Source organism: Thalassophryne amazonica, chromosome 7, assembly GCF_902500255.1.
Source record: "Thalassophryne amazonica chromosome 7, fThaAma1.1, whole genome shotgun sequence".
In the NCBI taxonomy this organism is placed as follows: domain Eukaryota; kingdom Metazoa; phylum Chordata; class Actinopteri; order Batrachoidiformes; family Batrachoididae; genus Thalassophryne; species Thalassophryne amazonica.
The window spans coordinates 78,345,373-78,372,854 of record NC_047109.1 but is presented as its reverse complement, the minus strand read 5'-3'; the positions used below and the strand labels follow the sequence as shown (position 1 = coordinate 78,372,854).

At 42.4% G+C, this 27,482-nt stretch overlaps 1 protein-coding gene across 4 annotated transcripts in view; it reads left to right on the top strand.

Annotated features, from left to right (window-relative positions):
* Window positions 1-1,022: 1,022 nt before the first annotated feature.
* Window positions 1,023-27,482, top strand: part of myh14 (myosin, heavy chain 14, non-muscle) — a 99,988-nt gene continuing 73,528 nt past the window's right edge. For all 4 annotated transcript variants that reach the window (XM_034174653.1, XM_034174652.1, XM_034174654.1 and 1 more), the window contains exons 1-5: window positions 1,023-1,184; window positions 5,325-5,505; window positions 10,436-10,642; window positions 17,678-17,834; window positions 27,182-27,209. In XM_034174653.1, coding sequence (XP_034030544.1) covers window positions 5,338-5,505; window positions 10,436-10,642; window positions 17,678-17,834; window positions 27,182-27,209 — 560 coding nt within the window. In that variant the 5' untranslated portion in view covers window positions 1,023-1,184; window positions 5,325-5,337. The remainder of the gene's footprint in view (window positions 1,185-5,324; window positions 5,506-10,435; window positions 10,643-17,677; window positions 17,835-27,181; window positions 27,210-27,482) is intronic.

The window sequence follows — 27,482 nt, the reverse complement described above, 5'->3', positions numbered from 1 at the left end:
CTGGATTGGTTCCGCTTTGACTTGCCGGTTGTAAATAACGACAATCTGCTCGTCACCCATGAGGAAAAGAAATGCAAACCAGCATGAAATGCAGTCACCGAAAGTATTCAAACGCAAGTTAATGTATATATAGTTGTTTTTTTTTTCATATCCCATGACAAATCACATCCAGGTCATGTGCCATTGATATTCCCATTCCAGAAGGTCCTTCATTTACTTATAGCTGCAAGGAAGGAACGAATCTTGATGCAATGTCATGTTAAGGCCCAATGGAACCACTCCATGTACGCAAAGGACCAGGGGCCCCTTAAGTAATCTATTATGAAACTTTCTTTGAAATTTAAAGTAACATTAGAATTTCATGTCAGAAAGTTTCAGATACTCAATTTAGTTAAAGTCAAAATCTGTACTTTTTTCTTGTAAAAATTACAATACAAAATGTTTGAGACTCTTATTTTGGTTAGCCATAGCGCTTTGTAACAGTTATTATTCTCTTGTTATTTTTGCAAATTATTTCTCGGGTTCTGATGGATTTTTCGGGGATGATCCGAATCACGCGCTGCCCTGAAGTCAGATCGTTTCAAGCAGCCCGTGGCTGCGTTCGAATGTCGGTTCAAACACAACTGATCCCAGATCTGTGTCTGCTGACATTCTGAACCACATAGCCGTAAACAAAGGGCGCACAAATCTCTTTTCCCCTGCGCCGGACTGCCGCACAGACACCTGCTGCCGCACTCCAATTGGCTGTTTTCTATGTCAGTCAAATCAAATCCCGCTTTACGTCTCCAGCCATTGGTTACTCATCGAGTTTCACTGCGCCCATTCGTCGCCGCATTCGTTTCTTGCCAGCTCGAGGGCGTAGAACTCTTGCCGCATTCAGAAGGCGGGCCGACTGCTGGGTTACAGATTTTGATTGGAAAGTATTAACGCCATGAACCGCCTTCTCACACTGGATTGGTTGGTTATCAGGAAGTGCTGTGGTAGTGCTGAAGCCGCCGCCTCGCCCTCAGTGTGTTTTGTCAGTCACTGTGAGGAGAGTGTGCGGCTCAACGCTAAAAAAGCCGCATATGCGGTAAGACACACACACACACACACCTACCAGACAAGAAAATAGCCGAGAAACAGCCTCGTTTCGGTTCTCCACACACCGCAGCCTTATTCCCGACTCACAACCCAGCCTGAAGGTGAGATATTTAACCGCCTTTTCCCTAAGTCAACTCGTAATTACGTAGTATAATTTACCAAACGTGTCATATTTCAGCTAACAGGTTAAGAGTAAACGTCTAAAATTGAAGCGCTGTTGGGACAAAAGGGCTTCGAGGTTGGTTTGAGTTAAACGTGTTTTAAGTAAGGGTTAGGTTGAGATGACCTGCAGTCTGTGTCACGTCCACGATATGTAGGATATTCTCATGTATGACTACCATATAACACAGGGCAGTTTTGAGCTATATGTGTCATTAATAATAGCGATAGCATCAGCTGTAATGGCATGTATCTTGATTGGAAATTGAGTGTTTTTTTGTGGGGGGTGCCACATGCCTGTTCGCACAATCAGTCGAAGGCTGGGCCCAATATTACGATTGTGTCATGTTCAAGGTGTGGTTGCCTTCTTGCCTCTGCTGGAGCCGATGATGTGCACATTTTATAAGGGTCACTGTGTCGCACTGCTGCGTTGATGCACCGGAGTTAATTTAGCTGCTGGCTTCCCAACGTCACCTCTCTTCAATGAGTGTGCACATGCCACAATGTCAGCACCACTGTTGGCTCGATGCGGTTTCACTTTTTAGTATCAGCGCTGCAGAAAAGGCGTCTCCCCCCACCCACAATGAGGAACACACTCCCACGACCCCCCGCAGTCAATGACCTCAGGTTTTGTCTGTGAGCTGCTACATGGTGTGCTGGGTGTTGCTATGGAGCAGCAAAGTCAGGTTTTGGCAACTCCAGCTGCTTGTGCAGGAACGGGTTTGCTCTGTTAAGGTCTGTGCGTGTGCCTGAGGTCACGGACTCAAATTACCTGGGGGTTACGGGTTGGGCTGTGCTCAGCAGTGGGAACCACGTGAATGCTTTTCCTTTTTGTCATGGTATTTGAGGCTAGAGATATGTGGTTTTCTCTTTGCACAAAGTCAATACGTTGCATTAAAGTTAAGAGGGGGAAAATGAATAGTCCAAAGATCCATGCTCCAGGTCAACATTGTGCATTGTTTTAAAAGGATATTTTGCTGTCAGGTGTCATACTGCGATTGGTCTTGCTCACATCGGCCGTTTTTGTCTTCTGGTTTAATAGCCTTGGTCAGTGGCCCTAGGGAACTGGGCCATACTAAAATACAAAATGGAGCGAAATGGGGACTGCCAATTAAGAAATGGGGTAAAATGTAACGAAATGGGAAGCGAAATGGGGCCTAAAATTACATTACCTTTTGTAAAGAGCAGGTCTGGAAAAAAGCGTAGACTTTATCAAGACAAGACAGTGCTCTCCCCCTCTCTCTCTCCAAGAAATGAGCGCTTTAGAATGGTGAAACGTCTGCAAATATAAAAGAACGAAATAAATCTGATTAACGGTATACGTGTTTTCGTCGGGTCAGTGGCTGAAGTTTCATCTCTTGAACACCAGACGGCACACCCACTCTGAGTACATGTACAGCTCATTTCCGCATTTCCAAAATGTCACAAAAAACCCACCAAAAAATAAATAAAAGTGCTTAATTTACTCTTATTTGGAGTCGGTCTGCTCCATTTGTTGCATTTTCCCCCATTTCATAATTATCGGCCCCATTTTGCTCCATTTCTTTCAATTCCTATTTTAGTATACCCATAAGGAAACTGTCAAAAATCACATGGTATAAGTGAAAAAATATTTATTTTTGGTTTTTATGCATTTATATTAATATGTTAGAATATGTGAAATAATTTAAATACATTTTTAATGTTGGTTTTAATAATGAGAGGGAAAAAAATTAAGTCACATAAAATAAAAGATATTCATAGTAAGTCCCTTCGGCTGCTTCCTTGTTTGCACTCGGGGTCGCCACAGCAAATCCAAGGTGGATCTGCATGTTGAATTGGCACAGGTTTTATGCCGGATGCCCTTCCTGACGCAACTCCACATTACATGGAGAAATGTGGCAGGGTTGGGATTTGAACCCGGAACCTTCTGCACTGAAACCAAGTGCATTAACCACTTGGCCACCACCCCATAAAATAAAAGATATTCATAATGTATTTTATTTAAAGGTGGCTCAAACAGGATTTCAGAGACATTTTAGAATACAAACTTTTTTTTAGGATGCCCGGCATATATAATGGTAAGGCAGGGGTGGTGGCCAAGTGGTTAGTGGGCTTGGTTTCAGTTCAACTCCCACCCCTGCCACATTTTTCCATACAATGTGGAGTTGCATCAGGAAGGGCATCCGGCGTAAAACTTATCCACACAAAAAGGCACGTGTTTTTATTATGCCCTTTAATTGGATCCATAGTAAATACTACCCAATACTTTGATAATAGCTATTGGAATCAGTAGGAAAGACAATGATAGAGTGTGAATTCATAACTATAACTGTCTTACTGTTCCATTCTGGCTGATATTTTTCAATAGTTTTGAATCATCGTAGTTTATTCATCTGTATTCTCCGTGAGCTGTTGTCAGATTCATTTTTAGAAGGTTGCGTTAAGCCAAAGAGGAATCACATATTTTCCATACTGACTGTCTGGGTGGTGACGACTCTTTTGTCAGCATGTTTATTCCACACCCAGAATCATTTTGTAGTAACAGGTATGGTAACAGCAGGCTTACACACTGAGCCATGTCTTGAACAGACAGAGCAGAAAAACGTGATTAAAATGTGTGGCATGAGTCACGCCTGATGACATATCTTGTGAGGCATGGCGACGCCTAACAGTTGATCCATGGCATAGAGAGAGAAGTGCAATAATCTCCCTGTCTGATTAGGGTTGACAAATGTGATTGGATTTTAATGTGTGTGTGTGTGTGTGGGGGGGGGGGGGGGGGGGGGTGTAATTAAAAAAAAACTGAAAACAGAGAATTTGGACATTTAAAAACAGATTCTAAATTATTATTGGTATAGATTCAGATTAATAGTTTAATAGTGAATCCTATCAGCTGCTTACTTGTTTTCACTCACGGTTGCTACAGCAGATCTGCATGTTGATTTGGCACACGTTTTGCACTAAATGCCCTTCCTAACACAACTCCATATTATATGGAGAATGGACAGGGGGTGGGGTTTGAACCTGGAACCTTCTGCACTGGAAAGAAGCACACTTAACTGCTTGGCCACCACCCCTGCAGATTAATTTAATAGCTGATTAATATTCAATTAATCGTTGCCACTCTACTCTGAATCCGTCACTGAGTACAGCAGCAGCTACCTTCATCTGAAACAAACCGATTTCTGGTCACATGAACGGGAAGTTTTAAAGGAAGTTTTTCTGCACGTCACTAAGAGAACTTTTCTCAGGGAATCACTAATGGGTACTTTTTCGTAGCTGTCAGAACAGATCTACAAACATTCTGAGATAGAACCAAAGTAGCTCTGACTGTAGATTGCCTTCATGATTCAGAGTAGTAACTACATCTCTCCACTGTCACCTCATCGCTCATGGGATACTGGTCCCTGAGGCAAAACAAACTTTTGACTGTACTGTGTGATCCCTGCATCACTGAGTGTACATTATTTTATTGCCTTACTGCAGTTTTGTCTCTGCTGAATCCATTGGCATATAGTAAAAAGATGCAGTCTTTTTTATTTTTGTTTCTTTCAGTTAATCTGAAGTCTGTTTTGATTATTTCTCCACTGTGTTTCCTTCTTCCTCACCACCCCTTCCCCTTTTCTTTTGTCATGTCAGTTTATTCAGCTGATTGATTTATCTCACTCCCACACACACACACACACACACACACACACACACACACACACACACACACACACACACACACACACACACACACACACACACACACACACACACACACACACACACACACACACCAACATTTAACTTTGTGCTATCCTTGTCTTCTCCTTGATTTGCTGTGTCTCTCAATTAGGCCAGTCCTTGCTCAATCTCAAATGGATGTGGCTTGCATGTTGCTTGTGTGCCTGGGTAGGTTATTACACATGAATGTGTATGCGCGGGTGTGATATCTTGTCTAAGAATTGCATCAGTGTCACTGTCCAAAAATCCTTTTTGTCGTCCATAGTGCTCCAGTTTTCAGCCTCCAACAAGACGTCTGTGATGACAACTGGATCAGCCCAAACTCACTTTTTATTGTCCTCCTTTTTGTCTGTCATTCTTTCTGCACCCAGTGCCGGCAGTATCATGTCCAGGTTACCAGGGGGCGGTCCTAACGATGTCACCTACCTCCTGTCATCAGGGGTGGGGCCAGGTTCTCCCAACTCCAACAACTCTATATTCTCTGCTGCGAGCCAGGCTGACTGGGCTGCCAAGAGGCTGGTGTGGGTGCCATCAGAGAAGCACGGCTTTGAGGTAAGCTGTTGCTGACAATTCAGCCAGACAGGAAAAAAACACCAGATTTGGTTGTTTCCAACAAGCATCAACAACTACCTCAGAGATAGGAAACCATGCACCTTGAATACCTGAATTACACCCAGTGCAAAGCAGTGCCCAGTGGTTTATCCAAGTGTTACTGCTAGTGTCCACTCACCCAATACAGTTCTTTGAGTTGCAAGTTCACTTGTGTTGATGTTGGCATGAAAGTTTGCACCACAGACCAACAAACACTTAGTTTAAAGTCAACGCAGTGTGTTTGTGTTATTTAAAGAGCTCAATATTCAGATGTGCCTTGCATAAGCAGGTTCATGACACACAAAAAATAAAAAATGTATAAAGTTTTGGTTTTATGTTTGGGAAGCTGCAGTATGTGTTATCTAGACAAGACGTGCACATGCGCTCAACCATACAATCGTAGTATGCTGCGCTCCTCGGGCACACCAAATCTTAAAGCCGTGTGAGTGTGTCATTCTGATTGGTTTATTTCATATTATGCCTGAAAACACACCCATGATTACTTAAGTGGCAATCCATTCCCTTTCCACTCTAGTTTGTCCTCAGATTTTGGGCCATGTAAATTGGAAAAATTACTTGGAAATGCCTGATATGGACTTGTGCTTTGCAACCAAGCCCCACCCTACGGTTCGGTTAAATGAAACAAACATGGAAATGGCATATCTTGAGGTTCCTTCAATGACTGCTTGAAGCTGGCTTCGACTTTTGAGCAGAAATAAACTTGTTTATTAACAAGTTATATAGGTGGTTTAAAAGTGGCTTAATTAATGATCATTTATATCTTAGCTAGGGATGGGTATAAGGAACTGGTTCTTTTTGGCTATCATTAAGAAATGATTCGATCCACTGACCGATAGCCTTTTTGCTTAACGAGTCCCTTATCGGTCTTTCAGAGCGACCGTTGTTTTGAGGGTGTTTTTCTGGAAAATGATCATTTCTCTACGTTGATTACAGACCCTGCAGCAGGTCTGTTATTAGCCATTTCTGCAGCGCGGCTTTGCTTTTGAACCTTGAACCAATGAAGCTGCTTCGATCTGGTGCTTTGTTGGTTCATTGTTTCGCTCTTCTTCAGAAGTGGCAAATCCGCTTCTTATCATCTCTCAAAGCCATTAAAATATGTCAATTGTGAGTCACTTTTGTGCAGATTAAAGTCACTAACTGGGACTCCTGTCTTGTTGCAAAAAAGAAATGAGAATCTTCCTCTGTTCCGTTGCTCCAAATGTTGTTAGCCAACTGTGTCTGTCCTTTCTGAGCATTTTGTTAAAAATATCTGAGATAATACAGCTTGCTGTGTTGCTGTTGTACTAATGGACCATCTAAAAATTCTATGCTCTGGTATTTCCATTGAGCCAAATTTACATGTTATTTAATTTGCATGTTACCACCGTTAGTACTATTAACAGGTATTGGTAGCTTGATGAAGATAGTTTTACTGGTACTTCACTGTTTACTGAGGCAGTAAGCTGGTCACAGTTCTTAGTCTTGTCATGAAAACTACCACCTATTCTGCAGAATCTTGCGTTAATAAAACACACAAACCAAGCTTAGCCTGTTAACTTTAGCTTATTCGGTAACTCTGAGATGTGGTGTGTTTGGGCCACATTCACCCCACACATGTACAGATTTGCCTACACTTCCCTTCTTTAACCCTTTTTGGGTTTGCCAGGACTGCCAAGATGACAACTTACAGACCCGCTCTGCCTGAGATTCAAGATGGATTTTAAGAAAACTTGTGGGTGACGTCATGAAGTGTTGGTCCAGTACATAAACAGCCTATACTTGCAACTTAGACCATATGCAATAGATCATCAAGATAGGGCCCTCTGAGCTTTTGATCCATAAGATCACCTCAGCAGATACTTTCACTGGTGAGCTTCACTTTGAGTTGAGCTGATTAACTTGTCAGTGAAGTCACAGCTGTGTGATTTGTTGGTTCAAAAACCTGGCATTTGTTGACCTTTCATGGTGCTTGATTGCGTGTCCCTGATCTTCCTGATACACTTGACATGAATGTTCTGGAAAATATTACGATCAACATCATGCAATGGATATCAATAGCAACGCGGGCAGAAAGGCAATATTTATATAATTTGTTGTTGTGTTCCCATCAGGCAATTAATCCTCTGCCAAATTAATTTCTTCAAGCTCGTAACCTTTTTTTTTTAAGGTGTGTCTAATAGGTGAGCCAAAACAACGCAGCAACATTTCTGTGCCAGTGTGTAACATATTTTATCATTGGTTTTTAGAGTGCTGTTTTTTTTTTTAAACCAGTGTCGGGGAGGGCGGTTGTGCCTTGTGAAGGTTTCTGACCGATTTAGGCCTAATGACTGTCACAAGGCTCTTGTCATAATAGCCATTTGTTCTACTTTGCCTTAGTGCTTGTATTATGCACATTAGAAGTTTTCATTTGTGAATATTGTAGGATGCGACATACTGTATGAAATTGTTGCCCTATCTCAGTGTGTCTCTCTCTGTCTCTGTGCCCAACTGCTTTAATGGAGCTCTATGAAGAGAACAATACTCTCCTTCACCCTGATAATGCCAGACAGCCTGTTGCAGACACTGACTTCATTTTATCCTCATTTATTCACCATACACGCAGATTTTCATCCCTCTTCATATTTGTATATTTACTTCAGTTTATGATCAAAATGCCCGCCCTCAACACACATGCGCACACACACATACCCAGACACACACGTACTTGTGTTCAACTGCAGATAGTGGTAAGTGTTCGCTAATGGTCAAAAGCAGATTCCACTGCTTGTGCAATAATCAGAAGTCCAGCAGTGTGACAAAAGCATGCCTTGTTTCTTTTTCCTGCTGTATGCAGTCTATATTTTGTCTTTGAACTTCATAACATACCCATGGGAATATGCAAAGACAAATTTGTCCTGACAGCAGTAATATTCACTTTAAATACAGGATTGCTGTGCAATCAAATGAGTCAACCTGGGTTTTTGAAAGTTTTAATTTATTGTTTTGACCTTTTTCCAAGACACATGGCCACTTTAATAGGTATGGCTTGCTAGTACCTGACTGGATGGCTTTTGCAAGGTAATCAGTGCATTCCTCAGAGAATTTGGTTCATCTTGACATGATAGTATGATAATTGCCACACCATTAAACCACCTCTATCCTTAATTGATGATGGTAGGCAGGATAGATCCATGCTTTCATGTTGTTTATGGTAATTTTAACCCTATCTGAGGGCCCCTTCACACATAATGTGAAGTTTGGATGAAGTGCACACTTAGTGCGCATGACGCAGGAATCGTGTGGAAGCCGTGTACTTTCGTCCCTGCCTCTAATGCCTCGTACACCTGTTGCTACAACTATTTGCAGACAGAAGCGCCTGAAAGACAAAGTGTGTGCTGTGCGAACACATCGCACAGTGCACACTCCAAGTGACATGCACGAACATCTAACAACGCTCGCATTGGCACTTAGAAAATGTGTGGCCAGTTGCACTCTTGGTATGACAACAGTCTGCAGACAACCATTGCCGTACTGCTGTGAAATTTGTCAAAGTTCCCCACGACTGTGGAGTTGCTGAGATGTGGCGTGCCGTTGGCTCCCCCCACAACATGTGTGTGTGTTTGTGTCGTGCACTCCCCTGTTCCCCCCAACACGTGCATGCTGTTCCTGCTCAACAGACACCGTTGCGTACATGAAGTGTCGTACTGGCGTCGTGCACGCCTGCTTGTTGGCGTGATGTTTTGTGGTGCACTAATTTCAAACTGTTTTGCGCTGTTTCGCCGTTTTCATCCACACATCGTCCACACTTCGCACTATGTGTGAAGGGGCCATGAATGTCGCAATTTTAGACTCATCAGAACCAGCCAGTGTTTTTCCAATCTACTAGTGTCTGATTTTGGTGAGCCAGTCCCCTCTGTAGCCTCAGTTTCCTGTTACTAGCTGACAGAATTGCATCTCTAATGCATCAGGTATTCAGAGATGTTCTTCTGCATACCTTTTTTCCTTTTTTTCTTCTTTAACCTTTGAGATCAACAAGGTATTTTCATACAGAGTAAAAAAATGCTCACTAGATGTTTAGTGTTCTTTGCACTATTCTCTATAGACAGAGATGATTGTGTGTGAAATTCAAAATCTCAGTAGAGCCGCACTTTCTGAAATACTCAGACCAGTTCACCCTGAACCCATAACTTCTCTGTGCCAAGTTCATAGTTACTTTCATCATTTTTCGCTACTAATCCTGTACATGTTTTGAACAACAGCAGGTCCTCTTGACTATGCCTAAATGCACAGAGTTTCTGGCACATTATTGGATGATAAGATATGCTAAAGAGATGCTAAAATGAACAGTCAAACAGGTGTAGCTAATGAAGTAGCCAGTGAGTGTATTTCTCACATTCCATGCCACAGTTAGACTCAATTCCTTTTAACAAAAGCACAACAGTTAATGAGCACAATGTTTATAGGTGGTTAAACTGGGTGAAATATTGTCACAGTTTAATTTTTTGTCAAACGTTCAATCTATTGTGCTGCAGCTACAAGAAAGGGTTGTTCCAAAAGGTCTTTCTTCTTGATGCAGTAAAAGAAGATACAACATGAAGTGTTTGGTAGGAGTCAGTATTGTGAAATGTTATTAATGAATTAATTGGCATGATGTAATTCACATTATGTTTTGGAAAACATCATGTTTTACTTGATTCTTTTAATGTTTTTTCATATTCTTGTGAGTCTAATGATATGTATCTTCCAAAGCTGAGATGATGGTGTTGACAATAATAAGTTGAAATGTGATTCATTGTGTGGGGGGGTGGCTTGTCTTGTTCAAGTGTTATGCTACAGTTGATTATCATTAATATGAAAATTCTCTGCGTTTGTCTCTAATTTTTTTCTATGCTTGATCCTTCTCTGCTTTCAGTCAGCCAGTATTCGAGAAGAACGCGGCGATGAGGTGGAGGTGGAGCTCACAGACAGCCAGCGGCGGTTGACTCTGTCCAGGGAGGAAGTGCAGCGCATGAACCCTCCACGCTTCAGTAAAGTGGAGGACATGGCTGACCTCACTTGCCTCAATGAAGCCTCGGTGCTGCACAACCTGAGAGAGAGATATTACTCTGGCCTGATCTATGTGAGTGCACAAAATATTTAGATAAATTGGTCTGTGTGAAAATCATAAGAGGACCAGGTTAAAGTTGTAGGCACAAAGATTTCTGCTCTGTTCTTCTGCTGTTGTTACGATTTTAATGAGATTCAGTGAACAGTATGAATGGATAAGTGGAGAGATATTAAAGTTAACTTGACGAAGTGAGATGACTGATCACAGAAATTGAGACTCAGGGCAACAAAAATGTAGTACCAATTAATCATCACATTTTTTTTTGGGTGTGGAAGCATGAAAAAAAACAAGAACAATCCAAGATTTCTGATGTCCACCAAGGGTTGAGGAGGACTCAAAATAACAGATATGTTATTCACATCTGGTTCCGGATTCCACAATACAATTCAATAATTTCATGTTGATCCAGAATGGTTTGACAGATCAAGATGTTGCAATCTGATATTTAATTCACAAGCTGAAACAAAATAGTTTCTTCCTGATCTTGGTTTTACATCGTGATGTCGTATCCATGGAGTAATTCTGACGTAATTTTTTAAAGACTACAAAGTGAAATCCTGATCCAGAATCCGAATCTGGATTCAGATCACCTCCAAAATTGAATGGAGTCTTCCAAGGCCTACCACCAATGTGTGGTGAAAATTTGGTGAAAATCTGTTAAATCCTCAAAATCAGACAAAGTGAAGTGTACAAATTGAAATCCTGATCCAGAATCCAGATCACCTCCAAAATTCAGTGGAGTCTGGCCTAATATCTATCTGTGGTGTAAATTTGGTGAGAATCCATGAAGTAGTTTTGATGCAATCTTTAAAAGCCTATATAAAGTGAAATCTTGATCCAGAATCCGGATCTGGATCCCGATTACCTCCAAAATTTAATGGAGTCTTTCATGGCCTAATATCTATCTTGTGGTGCAAATTTGGGGAAGCTCTGTGAAGTAGGTTTGACGTAATCCTTAAAAGACTATATAAAGTGAAATCTTGATCCAGAATCCAGATCTGGATAACCTCCAAAATTTAATGGAGTCTTCCATGGCCTAATATCTGTATGTGGTGAAAATTTTGTCAAAATTCGTGCAGTAGTTTTGATGTAATCCTGCTAAAAGACAGACAGACAAATATATAAATGGCGATAATTTTATTACATCCTCGGTGGACATAATAAAACAAGAAATGAAACATCTAACAGTTGTCAGACATAGTGTTACTGTTATCTGTGCCAACCACTAGAATAAAACAACCCTTCTACACACTCATAAATGTGATGCACTCTGTGCGACAGAAGTGACACATGCAGCACTGAGAACTTTCCACCGCAGATACCAGGCCCATTGTCAAGGATTTAAATGATTTTAAAAAATAATTTATGTTTAGAAGGCACTGCTTTTATTTTTGTTTTTTGTCAAGCCAAGTCTGGAAGCATGCTTGGTTGTTGTACTTCACTGCATCCATAATACCACAGAACCGCCTTGGGTCCTAGATGACAGCCACCAATGTAGACAACCGGTCTGTCCCCACACCTCTAAAATAATCATCTATGTACTACAGCCAGGTGAACCGTGTGCACCCAGTTGGTTTTCTGCAGCCACTGGGGTCCTCAACACTCTGGCACCTACGTGCTGGATCATGCATAGAGAAATGCTCCACATCGCCAAAATGTTGATGCTGAAGCTCTCTCGCAATGAAGGGATACACCACATCTTAATCTCCCTAAGTTGCTGTTGGTTTAACGCAGAGTCATTCCAGCTCTATCTAAGGATCCTCCAGAGAGACCCATGCATTATCTGATTGGCTTGTAAGCAAATCAGACATAATTAAACAGATATGTTGATGATGTTTATTGTGTTGCCTACAATTAGGTTTCATTTGCAGTTTCATGAAGCATCAACTCAAACCACACAGAGATTCCGTGCTTATCAGTGATCCCAATGCTTGCAAATTTAGTTTGTTTCTTCAAATGTTTTGAACAAATAAGAAATCTTATAAATGTTCTCATTGCGCACAAGTTAAGATCAGATCTGTGTATGAAACCTCTGTCCCCAACAGAGGTGAAGAGTGTATCCATATTTTGCCGCTGTGAGTTTCTCTGTGAATTTGCAGAACTTTTGTCTGACTTAGTGCTTAGCTCAGATAAGATAATTATAGTGGGCGATTTTAACATCTACACAGATGCTGAGAATGACAGCCTCAACACTGCATTTAATCTATTATTAGACTCAATTGGCTTTGCTCAACATGTAAATGAGTCCACCCACCACTTTAATCATATCTTAGATCTTGTTCTGACTTATGGTATGGAAATTGAAGACTTAACAGTATTCCCTGAAAACTCCCTTCTGTCTGATCATTTCTTAATAACATTTACATTTACTCTGATGGACTACCCAGCAGTGGGGAATAAGTTTCATTACACTAGAAGTCTTTCAGAAAGCGCTGTAACTAGGTTTAAGGATATGATTCCTTCTTTATGTTCTCTAATGCCATATACCAACACAGTGCAGAGTAGCTACCTAAACTCTGTAAGGGAGATGGAGTATCTCGTCAATAGTTTTACATCCTCATTGAAGACAACTTTGGATGCTGTAGCTCCTCTGAAAAAGAGAGCTTTAAATCAGAAGTGCCTGACTCCGTGGTATAACTCACAAACTTGCAGCTTAAAGCAGATAACCCGTAAGTTGGAGAGGAAATGGCGTCTCACTAATTTAGAAGATCTTCACTTAGCCTGGAAAAAGAGTCTGTTGCTCTATAAAAAAGCCCTCCGTAAAGCTAGGACATCTTACTACTCATCACTAATTGAAGAAAATAAGAACAACCCCAGGTTTCTTTTCAGCACTGTAGCCAGGCTGACAAAGAGTCAGAGCTCTATTGAGCCGAGTATTCCTTTAACTTTAACTAGTAATGACTTCATGACTTTCTTTGCTAATAAAATTTTAACTATTAGAGAAAAAATTACTCATAACCATCCCAAAGACGTATCGTTATCTTTGGCTGCTTTCAGTGATGCCGGTATTTGGTTAGACTCTTTCTCTCAGATTGTTCTGTCTGAGTTATTTTCATTAGTTACTTCATCCAAACCATCAACATGTCTATTAGACCCCATTCCTACCAGGCTGCTCAAGGAAGCCCTACCATTATTTAATGCTTCGATCTTAAATATGATCAATCTATCTTTATTAGTTGGCTATGTACCACAGGCTTTTAAGGTGGCAGTAATTAAACCATTACTTAAAAAGCCATCACTTGACCCAGCTATCTTAGCTAATTATAGGCCGATCTCCAACCTTCCTTTTCTCTCAAGAATTCTTGAAAGGGTAGTTGTAAAACAGCTAACTGATCATCTGCAGAGGAATGGTCTATTTGAAGAGTTTCAGTCAGGTTTTAGAATTCATCATAGTACAGAAACAGCATTAGTGAAGGTTACAAATGATCTTCTTATGGCCTCAGACAGTGGACTCATCTCTGTGCTTGTTCTGTTAGACCTCAGTGCTGCTTTTGATACTGTTGACCATAAAATTTTATTACAGAGATTAGAGCATGCCATAGGTATTAAAGGCACTGCGCTGCGGTGGTTTGAATCATATTTATCTAATAGATTACAATTTGTTTATGTAAATGGGGAATCTTCTTCACAGACTAAGGTTAATTATGGAGTTCCACAAGGTTCTGTGCTAGGACCAATTTTATTCACTTTATACATGCTTCCCTTAGGCAGTATTATTAGACGGCATTGCTTAAATTTTCATTGTTACGCAGATGATACCCAGCTTTATCTATCCATGAAGCCAGAGGACACACACCAATTTGCTAAACTGCAGGATTGTCTTACAGACATAAGGACATGGATGACCTCTAATTTCCTGCTTTTAAACTCAGATAAAACTGAAGTTATTGTACTTGGCCCCACAAATCTTAGAAACATGGTGTCTAACCAGATCCTTACTCTGGATGGCATTACCCTGACCTCTAGTAATACTGTGAGAAATCTTGGAGTCATTTTTGATCAGGATATGTCATTCAGAGTGCATATTAAACAAATATGTAAGACTGCTTTTTTGCATTTACGCAATATCTCTAAAATTAGAAAGGTCTTGTCTCAGAGTGATGCTGAAAAACTAATTCATGCATTTATTTCCTCTAGGCTGGACTATTGTAATTCATTATTATCAGGTTGTCCTAAAAGTTCCCTGAAAAGCCTTCAGTTAATTCAAAATGCTGCAGCTAGAGTACTGACGGGGACTAGAAGGAGAGAGCATATCTCACCCATATTGGCCTCTCTTCATTGGCTTCCTGTTAATTCTAGAATAGAATTTAAAATTCTTCTTCTTACTTATAAGGTTTTGAATAATCAGGTCCTATCTTATCTTAGGGACCTCATAGTACCATATCACCCCAATAGAGCGCTTCGCTCTCAGACTGCAGGCTTACTTGTAGTTCCTAGGGTTTGTAAGAGTAGAATGGGAGGCAGAGCCTTCAGCTTTCAGGCTCCTCTCCTGTGGAACCAGCTCCCAATTCGGATCAGGGAGACAGACACCCTCTCTACTTTTAAGATTAGGCTTAAAACTTTCCTTTTTGCTAAAGCTTATAGTTAGGGCTGGATCGGGTGACCCTGAACCATCCCTTAGTTATGCTGCTATAGACTTAGACTGCTGGGGGGTTCCCATGATGCACTGAGTGTTTCTTTCTCTTTTTGCTCTGTATGCACCACTCTGCATTTAATCATTAGTGATTGATCTCTGCTCCCCTCCACAGCATGTCTTTTTCCTGGTTCTCTCCCTCAGCTCCAACCAGTCCCAGCAGAAGACTGCCCCTCCCTGAGCCTGGTTCTGCTGGAGGTTTCTTCCTGTTAAAAGGGAGTTTTTCCTTCCCACTGTCGCCAAGTGCTTGCTCACAGGGGGTCGTTTTGACCATTGGGGTTTTTACGTAATTATTGTATGGCCTTGCCTTACAATATAAAGCGCCTTGGGGCAACTGTTGGTTGTGATTTGGCGCTATATAAATAAAATTGATTGAAATTGATTGATTGATATTTTGCACACCGACATACATGTTTCCATAAATGCATTATTGGTAATGTGCATATACAGTCTGTCATGTTGTGTAATCCATGTTGGCAGCAGGTAATTGACCAACCTCTGTGTAATTGATATGGGGCAGTGAGAGAGGTGCGGAGTCATTTTACAAAGTTATGGTAATGGTGGAGGCCTCTGTGGTTTCTGTTGCAGATGGGACAGACTTCTTGCAGTGATAGAGGAGTGATGATGATTGATAAGATTGATGGAGTCATATTGATGTAAGGAGATGATAATGGAAACACCCAGGCAGTAAAGTATACTAATGAAAATACAGGCAATTAAATGTATTCTAAATTAGCTGCACATTAATGCAATGACTAAGATTGGATGTACTGCAGCACAGAGTGGAAATAAAGTGATGGGCAGTGAAGAGCATGGGTAGATTGTTGAAATAGTTTTAACAGGTGTGGAACTACGTAAGAGCAAACAGTAGGTGTCATTCGTGATTTTGACTTAGGTTGGTCCACCGTAGCAGAATACTAATGTTGTCTGGATGTGGATAGGTATTATTTAGAATGCTAAAATCATTCCTCTGGCTTTGCCAATGAATTCATTTTTATTATAAATTATTTACACTTTCAAAAGGCTGCAAGTTACATTGGCATGATTTTTTTTCTTTCAGTTACAATGTTGTTATTGATGATGGTATGAAAGTGTGTATGTCTTCATATGGCATGCCTTTTTTCCTTTTTTTATGGACACATACTGAGACAAAGTGCAGTCACAATCCTAGAGTGATAGTTTGACTGATATCAATCCAAAAGACTTTTCACTGCAAATATGCATTACGAAACATTTTGTGGAGTGAATCAGCAAATGTAGTTTCATTTTCTTGCTACCTCAATTTCTAAATATTAAAGATATGCATTAAATATCAATTCAGTTTTTTTTGTGGAGTGCCACATCATAGCAAAGCACTATTCAAAAACAAGATCAAGAGCAGGGGTCACCAACCCTGCTTCTTGAGATAACCTGCACTGCATATTTTCCAACTATCCTTGCTCCACCCACTGGTAATTAACTGTCAGATATGCTCTGCCAGTCAAGTGCTACAAAACACCTGACTTGACAGGCCAGCTGTGATTGTACCAGGTACATTTGAAAATTTTGCATGGCAGGTGACCTCTAGGAGCAGGGTTGGTGACCCATGGTCTAGTATTTACCCACCCCATGTGTTTTTTGTGTTGTTTTTGTTTTGTTTTTGTTTGTTTTTTTATTATATGAGGAAATATTGAGCCAACTAGATTCTGTAGATATCCATCTGCTGTGGTCATGTTAACAAAATACAGCTGGATTGTCAGAACATGCAGTTACAGAAATGTTGCAACTAAGCAACCATATGCATTCCATTGTTGATAATGACAGATGGTTGAAAGACAACCAGGAGATGAGAATTAGAAACCCAGTAAAACAGACTAAGTCAGCGATTGTATTAATGCCAAATCAATCATTGAAATAGTTCATTCCCCGGTTCTCACCTGAATGTTCTTAAAATGTTTTTGCTGTACTCTATATTATTTTGAACTCTTTCAAAGACAGTTCAGGACTTTGGCATCCCTGTTGGGCTACTGCCATATTTTAGTACAAAAGAACAAAACACGAGCCCAGCATTCAATCAAAATCTCTGAATAATTCTATTTAGTCTTTCAAATTGATTATAATACTTGGAGTTTATACTTAGCATTTTTATTCTGTCTAGATTTACCCTCATACTAGCTGCAAGTTAAGGTACCTTGATACTTGCATGAATTTGATCCATGCACTGGCATGCCAGATTGTGTGCCAGTGTGGGGATCCAGCAGCACAATGCACGGGCGGCATCCAGCGGGAAAAAGCACGTCACATTGGAACGTCAAATTGCACGGCAGTGCAGGGATCATATTTGTGCAAGTGTCAAGGTGGCTTTACAGTTGCATGGAAATACACAATGAAGATAAACTCACTATAAAACTTGTGTGCGCTTCTGCAAATTGCAGACATATTCGGGGCTGTTCTGTGTCGTGGTCAACCCTTACAAGAACCTGCCCATCTACACAGAGTCCATCGTGGAGATGTACCGGGGCAAGAAACGCCACGAGATGCCGCCACACATCTATGCCATATCAGAGGCAGCCTACCGCAGCATGTTGCAAGGTATGCAGCAATACCTGTGACCTCTCACCCCAAACTACCTGTGTCATGGTAAATCTGGGTATGATCTTTGGCCTGATAACCATACTGTGAGCTGAAGGTGTGGTATATTTTTTTTCTAAACCTGTTACTGTTATCAAAAAAGCTTAAAGGAGAAAACAAGCCCTTTTTTTAAAGAAGGAAGTTTTCCAGGTGTGGCAACCAGTGACCATGTTGTATGTTTTCTGTGGTGATGACACACATACCATGCTCAAAACAATAATGCATGACAGACATTTTTGGGATTGACCAATTATACTGAATAAATGAAAGGGACCTGAGAGAACTCAACAACCATTTACAAGACATTAAAGGGTGATTGAGCAATGCAAGGCCCTTAGGGTAGCTATTACTAAAACATGACAGATGAGGTGCTGTGTCTTTGTTTCTGCATATTCACCTTGCTTACACACGCACGCACGCTAGGATGAACGTGTGTTACTACAGTTATGAAACCTGTAGGACCAGTACAAATTCCTCTGAAATGAATGTGTGGGAATCTTTAAAGCAGATACAAATAACATTGCAGACAATGTCCACCTACTGACTGCCAGTGTTGTGTGGTTAGGTTGTGTGAAGAGGACCAGTTCGGCTGGTGGCCTACTTGTTTCTACAGCATTAATTATTAGTGAAGGAGTGTCAAGCCCGTGAATATAGTCACAGATTTAAGCACTAAATCTGTAAGCCACTGCAGTTCTGTCTACATGTTCACATACTATACACATCAGAATCTGACCCTACAAGTCCACAGCACTACAAGTGTAGTTAGTGGGGGTGGAGATGTGGTCTAACAAGGCCTAGTCAATTTACTTTGGTCACAGATACAGCAGACAAAAACAACTTACTCCTATAGCACAACACAAAGCAACCAGTCTGCGTAAAACAAACAAACAACTCTCGATTTACAGCCTGGCATGTCTTTTATTACATCTGCCAAGGACAAAATAAAATGACCTGTGTTTATTTGTCTGTCTGTCTGTCCATCTGTCTGACCGTTATACCCCCGTCACACATAGCTGGAATCACGCAGAGTGGCGTCGGACTTACGACTCGGCGCACATCCAGAAAGTGTCGAATTTCAGTTCCACCACGTTCTGACAGCCATCTGTGGAAGTCCACACACTTGGTCAAAATCGGCCGACAGCCCCAAGTGTGAAGCACATGTTCATAATTCTCCGGGTGCGGTCGAGATGGGACACCTATCCATGAGCAGTCTGAGGACCATCTAACTGCAATTTACATATTCTGATGGCGGCGAAAGAGCATCTGAAATGATTTGAGCGCATAGGAGGGAACCCCGAGATGGATTTGACACGGCGCAAAGCCTGCTGGTATCTGCATGTGCCACATATAATAATGTCCACCTCCAGTGTCGCTCAACCCCCCCGCATAGGAACTGTTGATGTGTGTGTGGCATGCACAACACAGTCTCAGGGCGAACAAAACGAAAGCACCGTGTCCACTGCGGGTCAGTGTGTCGTACCGCGCACGCAGCGTGCACATCTGAACAGGCTGACATGTCTACAAAGTGTTTTGATCAGCCAAGGTCCGACACCAAATGCGTCATCGGCTCTGAAATGAGTATCTGATATAGGGTGGCATCAAGCGGGACTGAGCGAGACGCATCGGCATGACGCATGGCGCCGCAGTGCAGGGTCCACATCCCTGCAAGTGTCACATACCAGGTTACATCTGGGGTGGGCACACAACAAGCATCCAAACAACAAACACATAATTTGTGTCGCACAGCGGCTATCATAGCACTGTGGAATGGGCAAATTGACGTCCTGCAGCTGCAGGCTGGTGCCACTGTGTACTGATGTGCACACAACAAATGCAGTGACAAAGGCGCACCCCCCCCCCCCCCGGAGCGCAAAGGAACTGCCGATCGCATGTGGCACGCTTCATCACAACAACAACTATGAATCACGATCATGTCCAGTGAATGTGAACAACAGCCATCAAACCGAAAGCTCCGTGCGCCCCTGCGCGCACCGTGCCACACATCTGAACAGGCTGCCATATCCACAAATAGACCCCACAGCACAGACACCCTTTCATTCCTTCCCATGGGCGACCCAAAAATGTGAACTATTGTCTCCATCATAACACGGGCACCTGCCTCTCTCCGTGGCATGCAGCAACGCATCACTGCACGCTCCAGGCTCGGAGCCAAACGGATCCCACGCTGCAATAAATGATCACCGTCTAACTCTGTATATGACATGGAACTTGTGGCAAGCTATTACACCATTAATAAACATGCATCTCACCTCCAACAGTGGTCCAGGGGTGCTTCACAGTGAGCACGCTGAGGTGAAGCTGAGATAGCAGCATTATAATCCTTTCACCCAAAACAAAAAGAAGATAATCCCATGTGACAATCCAACCATTGTGGTGTCCATGCTCCTGAAGTCAGCAAAAAAGAAAAAAGAAAGTTCCCTGGAAAGGCACTCCGTCTGGAGCAGGGCACAATGCCAGCAGACACACACACGGCTGAGTGATAATTGCAGCCCCACGCGTGTTTGTGCACACACACGCTGAAGAACACAGCGCACCAGTCCTGTGTGTGGATCACGACATGCTGTGAGACTGCCATCCAGATATTTGATCGGGCAGTCTGCAGCACCTTTTATTGCCGTCTGACAGCAATCTGTGTCCTCCACCTGCTGTCTACACACGGTTTGGATGCCGTCGTGCAGTTGTGGACGAGGCAGTCCGGATGCATTTGGACCACGGCTGGCCACGCCCCATTTCCTCCCGACTGCGTTGGATAATGGCAATATTTGCTGTGTCGGAATGGCTCCTCCACATTCTTGCTATGTGTGACGGGGGCCTTAGCAGGATTATGTTAAAGGTACTGCATGGATTGTGACGAAATCTTTACCACAGATACATATTAGGCCATGGAAGAACCCATTAAATTTTGGCATTGATCCGGATATGGATTCTGGGTCAAGTTTGACTTTATATAGGTTTTGAATGATTACTGTTAGCAGGATTATGTCAAATCTACTGTACGGATTTTGACAAAATTTTCAACACATATGCATATTAGACCATGGAAGACTCCATTATATTTTGAAGATGATCCGGATCCGAATCCAGATTCTGGATCAAGATTTCACCTTATACGCTTTGATGGATTACCTCAAAACTACTTCACGGATTCTCACCAAATTTGCACCCCAGGTAGATGTTAGGACATGGAAGACTCCATTGAATTTTGGAGGTTATCTGGATCAGGATCTGGATTCTGCATCAAGATTTCACTTTATATAGGCTTTGAAGGATTACTTCAAAACTACTTCACAGATTCTCACCAAATTTGCAACACAGATAGACATTAGGGCATGGAAGTCTCCATTACATTTTGGAGATGAGCCAGATCCGGATTGGTGGACATCAGAAATCTCTGATTGCTGTTGTTTTAATTTATTTTCAGGTGGGGGAGGGGGTTGTTTCCATGTCCCATCTAACTGACTGAAACCACTGCAGTATCATTTTAGTTAACATAAACAAACATTTCGCTTAATTTTCTTCATCTCTTTGTAGCAGTTGTGTTTGCTTATTGTCTCACTCACATCTAAATCCTTCCAGCAAGTGATTGCTTCTCAGTTCACATACTATAAAAATTAAAACTTGAAATTACTGGTCTTACTGGGATTGATGGGGAAGCTGAACAAAAAATATCAATCGTCCATGTAAAATGTATGTAATATTCTTTGTTCCAACAAACTATGTTGAGTTTTGAGTGAAAAGTTAGGCTGACTACAACATAATTGTTTGCAGGATTAACATTTTTCAGTCAGGCTCCATGTGGTGTGTGACCAGCTACATCTGCATGTACAGTTTGGTTTTCAAACACAATGTGCTGTGGGTTTATACACCATGTTAGTGTTCCCATGCATGAATATCCTCCCTGTGTCATTTTTAATGGGTTTGGCCTCCGGTGAGTTGCACTTTATATGGACTGTTTGTTGAGCTCTATCTACTCATCATCTCTCACCAAACTTACTTATCTGGGATCGGGTCACGGGGGCAACAGCTCCAGCAGGGGACCCCAGACTTCCCTTTCCTGGGCCACATCGACCACCTCTGACTGGGGATCCCAAGGTGTTCCCAGGCCAGTGTGGAGATATAATCTCTCCACCTTGTCCTGCGTTTTCCCCGGGGTCTCCTCCCAGATGGACATGCCTGGAACACCTCCCTAGGGAGGCACCTTGGGGGCATCCTTACCAGATGCCCGAACCACCTCAGCTGGCTCCTTTCAATGTGAAGAAGCAGTGGCTCTACTCCGAGTTCCCCACAGATGACCGAGCTTCTCGCCCTATCTCTAAGGGAGACACCAACCACTCTCCTGAGGAAGCCCATTTCAGCCGCTTGTACCCGCAATCTAGTTCTTTTGGTCATGACCATAGGTGAGTGTAGGAACAAAGATTGACTGGTAGATCAAGAGTTTCGCCTTTTGGCTCAGCTCCCTTTTCATTACAATAGTATGGGAGAGCGAACGCAATACCACCACTGCTGCGCCAATTTTCCAGCCAATCTCATGTTCCTTTGTCCCCTCACTTGTGAACAAGACCCCGACTTGGGGCAAGACCGCATTCCCAACCTGGAGTAGACAATCCATCGGTTTCCTGCTGTGAACTGTAGCCTCAGATTTAGAGGTACTGATCCTCATCCCAGCCACTTCACCGATCCAGTGAGTGTTGGAGGTCACGGGCCGATGAAGACAACAGGACCACATTATTTGCAAAATGTCGAGAGGAGACCCTGAACCCACCAAACTGAAAACCCTCCTCCCCCGACCACGCCTCGATATCAATCAATCAATCAATCAATCAATTTTATTTATATAGCGCCAAATCACAACAAACAGTTGCCCCAAGGCGCTTTATATTGTAAGGCAAGGCCATACAATAATTACGTAAAAACCCCAACGGTCAGAACGACCCCCTGTGAGCAAGCACTTGGCGACAGTGGGAAGGAAAAACTCCCTTTTAACAGGAAGAAACCTCCAGCAGAAACAGGCTCAGGGAGGGGCAGTCTTCTGCTGGGACTGGTTGGGGCTGAGGGAGAGAACCAGGAAAAAGACATGCTGTGGAGGGGAGCAGAGATCAATCACTAATGATTAAATGCAGAGTGGTGCATACAGAGCAAAAAGAGAAAGAAACACTCAGTGCATCATGGGAACCCCCCAGCAGTCTAAGTCTATAGCAGCATAACTAAGGGATGGTTCAGGGTCACCTGATCCAGCCCTAACTATAAGCTTTAGCAAAAAGGAAAGTTTTAAGCCTAATCTTAAAAGTAGAGAGGGTGTCTGTCTCCCTGATCCGAATTGGGAGCTGGTTCCACAGGAGAGGAGCCTGAAAGTTGAAGGCTCTGCCTCCCATTCTACTCTTACAAACCCTAGGAACTACAAGTAAGCCTGCAGTCTGAGAGCGAAGCGCTCTATTGGGGTGATATGGCAATATGAGGTCCCTAAGATAAGATGGGACCTGATTATTCAAAACCTTATAAGTAAGAAGAAGAATTTTAAATTCTATTCTAGAATTAACAGGAAGCCAATGAAGAGAGGCCAATATGGGTAAGATATGCTCTCTCCTTCTAGTCCCCGTTAGTACTCTAGCTGCAGCATTTTGAATTAACTGAAGGCTTTTCAGGGAACTTTTAGGACAACCTGATAATAATGAATTACAATAGTCCAGCCTAGAGGAAATAAATGCATGAATTAGTTTTTCAGCATCACTCTGAGACAAGACCTTTCTAATTTTAGAGATATTGCGTAAATGCAAAAAAGCAGTCCTACATATTTGTTTAATATGCGCTTTGAATGACATATCCTGATCAAAAATGACTCCAAGATTTCTCACAGTATTTCTAGAGGTCAGGGTAATGCCATCCAGAGTAAGGATCTGATTAGACACCATGTTTCTAAGATTTGTGGGGCCAAGTACAATAACTTCAGTTTTATCTGAGTTTAAAAGCAGGAAATTAGAGGTCATCCATGTCTTTATGTCTGTAAGACAATCCTGCAGTTTAGCTAATTGGTGTGTGTCCTCTGGCGTCATGGATAGATAAAGCTGGGTATCATCTGCGTAACAATGAAAATTTAAGCAATGCCGTCTAATAATACTGCCTAAGGGAAGCATGTATAAAGTGAATAAAATTGGTCCTAGCACAGAACCTGTCCTATCCTGTCCATTGATATCACAAACAGGATTGGTGACAAGGCGTAGCCCTGGCGGAGGCCAACCCCCACTGGAAACGAGTCCGACTTACTGCCGAGCACCTGAACATAGCTCTTGCTTTGTGAGTACAGATATGGGATGACCCTGAGAAGGGACCCCCTCACTCCATACTCCCGCAGCACATCCCACAGTATCTCCCAGGGTACCCAATCATACACCTTCTCCAAGTCCACAAACACATGTAGACTGGATGGGCACACTCCCAGGCACCCTCTAGGATCCTTGTGAGAGTGAAAACCTGGTCGGTTGTTCCACGACCAGGACGGAACCTGCATTGTTCCTCTTCAATCAGAGGTTTGACTATCCCCCGAACCCTCCTTTCCAGCACTCTGGAGTAGACTTTACCAGGGAGGCTGAGTAGTGTGATGCCCCTGTAATTGGCACACACTCTCTGGTCCCCTTTTATAAATATGGGGGCCACCACCCCAGTTTGCCACTCCTTTGACACTGTCCCAGATCTCAACGCAATGTTGAAGAGACGTCTCATCTAAGACAGTCCCTCCACACCCAGAGCCATCAGTATTTCTGGACGAATCTCATCAACCCACGGGGGTGCCACTGCGGAGTTGTTTAACTACGTCAGTGACTTCCACCAGGGAAATTGATGATAATCCCCATTAGCTTCCAGCTCTGCCCGTACTATACAACAACATCTAATGCAGGAGTTCCTCAAAGTGTTCCTTCCAGCAAGGTCAACAGAGTCCCATCCTTACTATAGACAGCTAGGATGGTTCCCCATTTTCCCCTCCTGAGGTGCCTCACGGTCTTCCAGAAGCACCTTGGTGCCAACTGAATGTCCTTCTCTGTGGTTTCTCCGAAGTCCTCCCACACCTGCTGCTTTGCCTCCCCCACAGCAGAGGTTGCCGCCCTTCAGGTCTGTCGGTACCTTGCAACTGCCTCCGGAGTCCTCGGAGATAACATATCCCGGAAGGACTCCTTCTTCAGTAGGACGGCTTTCTTGACCACCGGTGCCCACCACAGTGTTCAAGGGTTGCTGCCCCTTGAGGCACCTAAGACCTTCAGTCTACAGCTCCCCGCTGCCGCTTCAGTAATGGAAGCTTTAAACATTGCCCATTTTGGTTCAATGTCCCCAACATCCACAGGGATGCTAGAAAAGCTTTGCCAGAGGTGTGAGTTGAAGATCTGTCAGACAGTGGACTCCTACAGACGTTCACAGTTCACCCGCACTATCCATTTGGGCTTACCCAGTCTGTGCAAAGTCCTCCCATACCCTCTGATCCATGACCGTTCAGGTTTAGATCGGGGAGGCCATCCTCCTAATCACACCTCTCCTGGTGCCTCTGTCATTGCCCACGTGTGCGTTGAAGTCCCCCAGCAGAACAGTGATGTCCCCCACCGGAGCCCCATACAGGACTCCACTCATGGACTCTAAGATGGCCGAATACTCCAAACTGCTGTTCGGTGCATACACACAAGCAACAGTCAGAGTCCCCCCCCCCCCCCGGCCACCTGAAGACGCAGTGAGGCGACCCGCTGATCTAACTGGGTAAACTCCAATCTAGTGGTGCTCAGCTGGGGACTCGCAAGTATCCCCACACCCGCCTGGCACCTCATTTGCATAGCTTACACTCTTACAACATAAATATTGTTTTTGATTGATAGAGGGGCTTTACTGAACATTTACAAATTGTACGTAAGACAATAGGATCATAATAATTAATTACACAACTGCAAATTATAAAGAACACAATGCTCATACAGCCGAGGGTATTTTAGCATTGCGTTATATTTATTATTTATTTTACAACTGGTGGCATTTGAAAGTTCTGCATTCTGTTGATGGCATTTCACAACACTTTACTTAGAATTCAGTTGTTCTGGTGGTAGTATTTGCCATTATTCTGCGGTATTGATCTGATGATGGTCTTTTTGTAAATATAATTTTTTTAGCTCCCAATTTTCTATAGGAATACAAACTTCCTACAGGCACTTGGATATATAAATTTGGTCACCCCCATTTATTTATTTGTTTGAGGGCAGTAGTTATGGAACTACATTCCGCACTTGGACCAAGGGTTCCTTTGTGATTTAATGTCATCAGGCAGCTGGTGGTGTAGTTGTAGGTGCAGTCATGCTGCTCTAAGCACACATGATCCCATCAGATCTCAGAAGTAGAGTATGTCCTGATTAGTGCTCGGCTCAGAGACCACTTCAGAACACCAGGAGGTGTGAGTGTGTTTACTCCGTGGAGGGCTGGAGTAGTGTCAAGAATGGCATTCAGTGTAAAAGGTGTGCCAAGGCTTAAAGCAGATCTGTACCAGATCCGCTGTGGTGACTCTGAGTGACTAGGACTAGGGGCAACCAAATATTGAGTGAAACTCTGTTCTCCAGTGGTCATTGCTGTTTGTAATAAAGTGTAATGTCAGCTGTAAACTATTTCTGTTGTTCTTTGAGCTGTAGTTTAAAATATTAGCAAACATAAGTTAATAACCGTAATTTACTGTAATGAATTAACTCATCAATTTTGGAAATATAGAATTTTTAGTTCTTAGTGTAACTGTACCTTTCATGTTTGACTAAAGAAGAAAAGTGAGTTATCTGAACAAACGTAATAATTTTAATTGGGCTCAAAGCTAAAAGAATCAGTTATGACACTGCCCTGAAATTTTCAGTTTTGGCAACTGTTTTGTTTTTACATTTGGAATAAAAATACAATTTTTGGATAGTTCAGTAATAACCTTTACACATAATTTTTAGTGGTAAATGTGGAACTTGGTACAACGATGTGACTCATTTTGTTTTGCCATCTTCTTTTGTGGAAATTGTTATTCATCCTCAGTTTTGAATCTTGCTCGGTTACATTTTTGATGTTTACTCTGTTATTCTGACAGCTATGTCGTAAACCACATATTCCATGATATACTGCATTATCCTCTGTTATGCTGCAATAGACAACTTCAGACATAAGACAGCATTTTTAGTGGTTTTGTTTGTTTTTAGCAGGTTTTTGAAACACTACAGCACAGTAATTTGCCTGTAATGTATTGTGCATTAATGTCATGTCACAAATTTGTCTTCAATGTTTTTTCCCTACAGACAGAGAAGATCAGTCAATCCTCTGCACGTAAGTATATGCGTCTGTTTTTGTAATTTGCTGTGAAGCAAACGTGTTTAGATTAATTTGTTTATATACCTGCTTGTGCATCTATCTCTCTGTCATCCTGTGTTCCTGATAGACTCGTCCATTGTCAAGACTGTTTCATCTTGGATCAGTCTCTCTCAAAGTGCATTTAACACAGAGCTTCTGATTTCGATCTTTTAACAGCTGCTATTTCTGCTCTGTTCCCTTTCATTCTTGTCCCAAAGACACTGTACTCGTGCCTGTATAAAGGCCCCC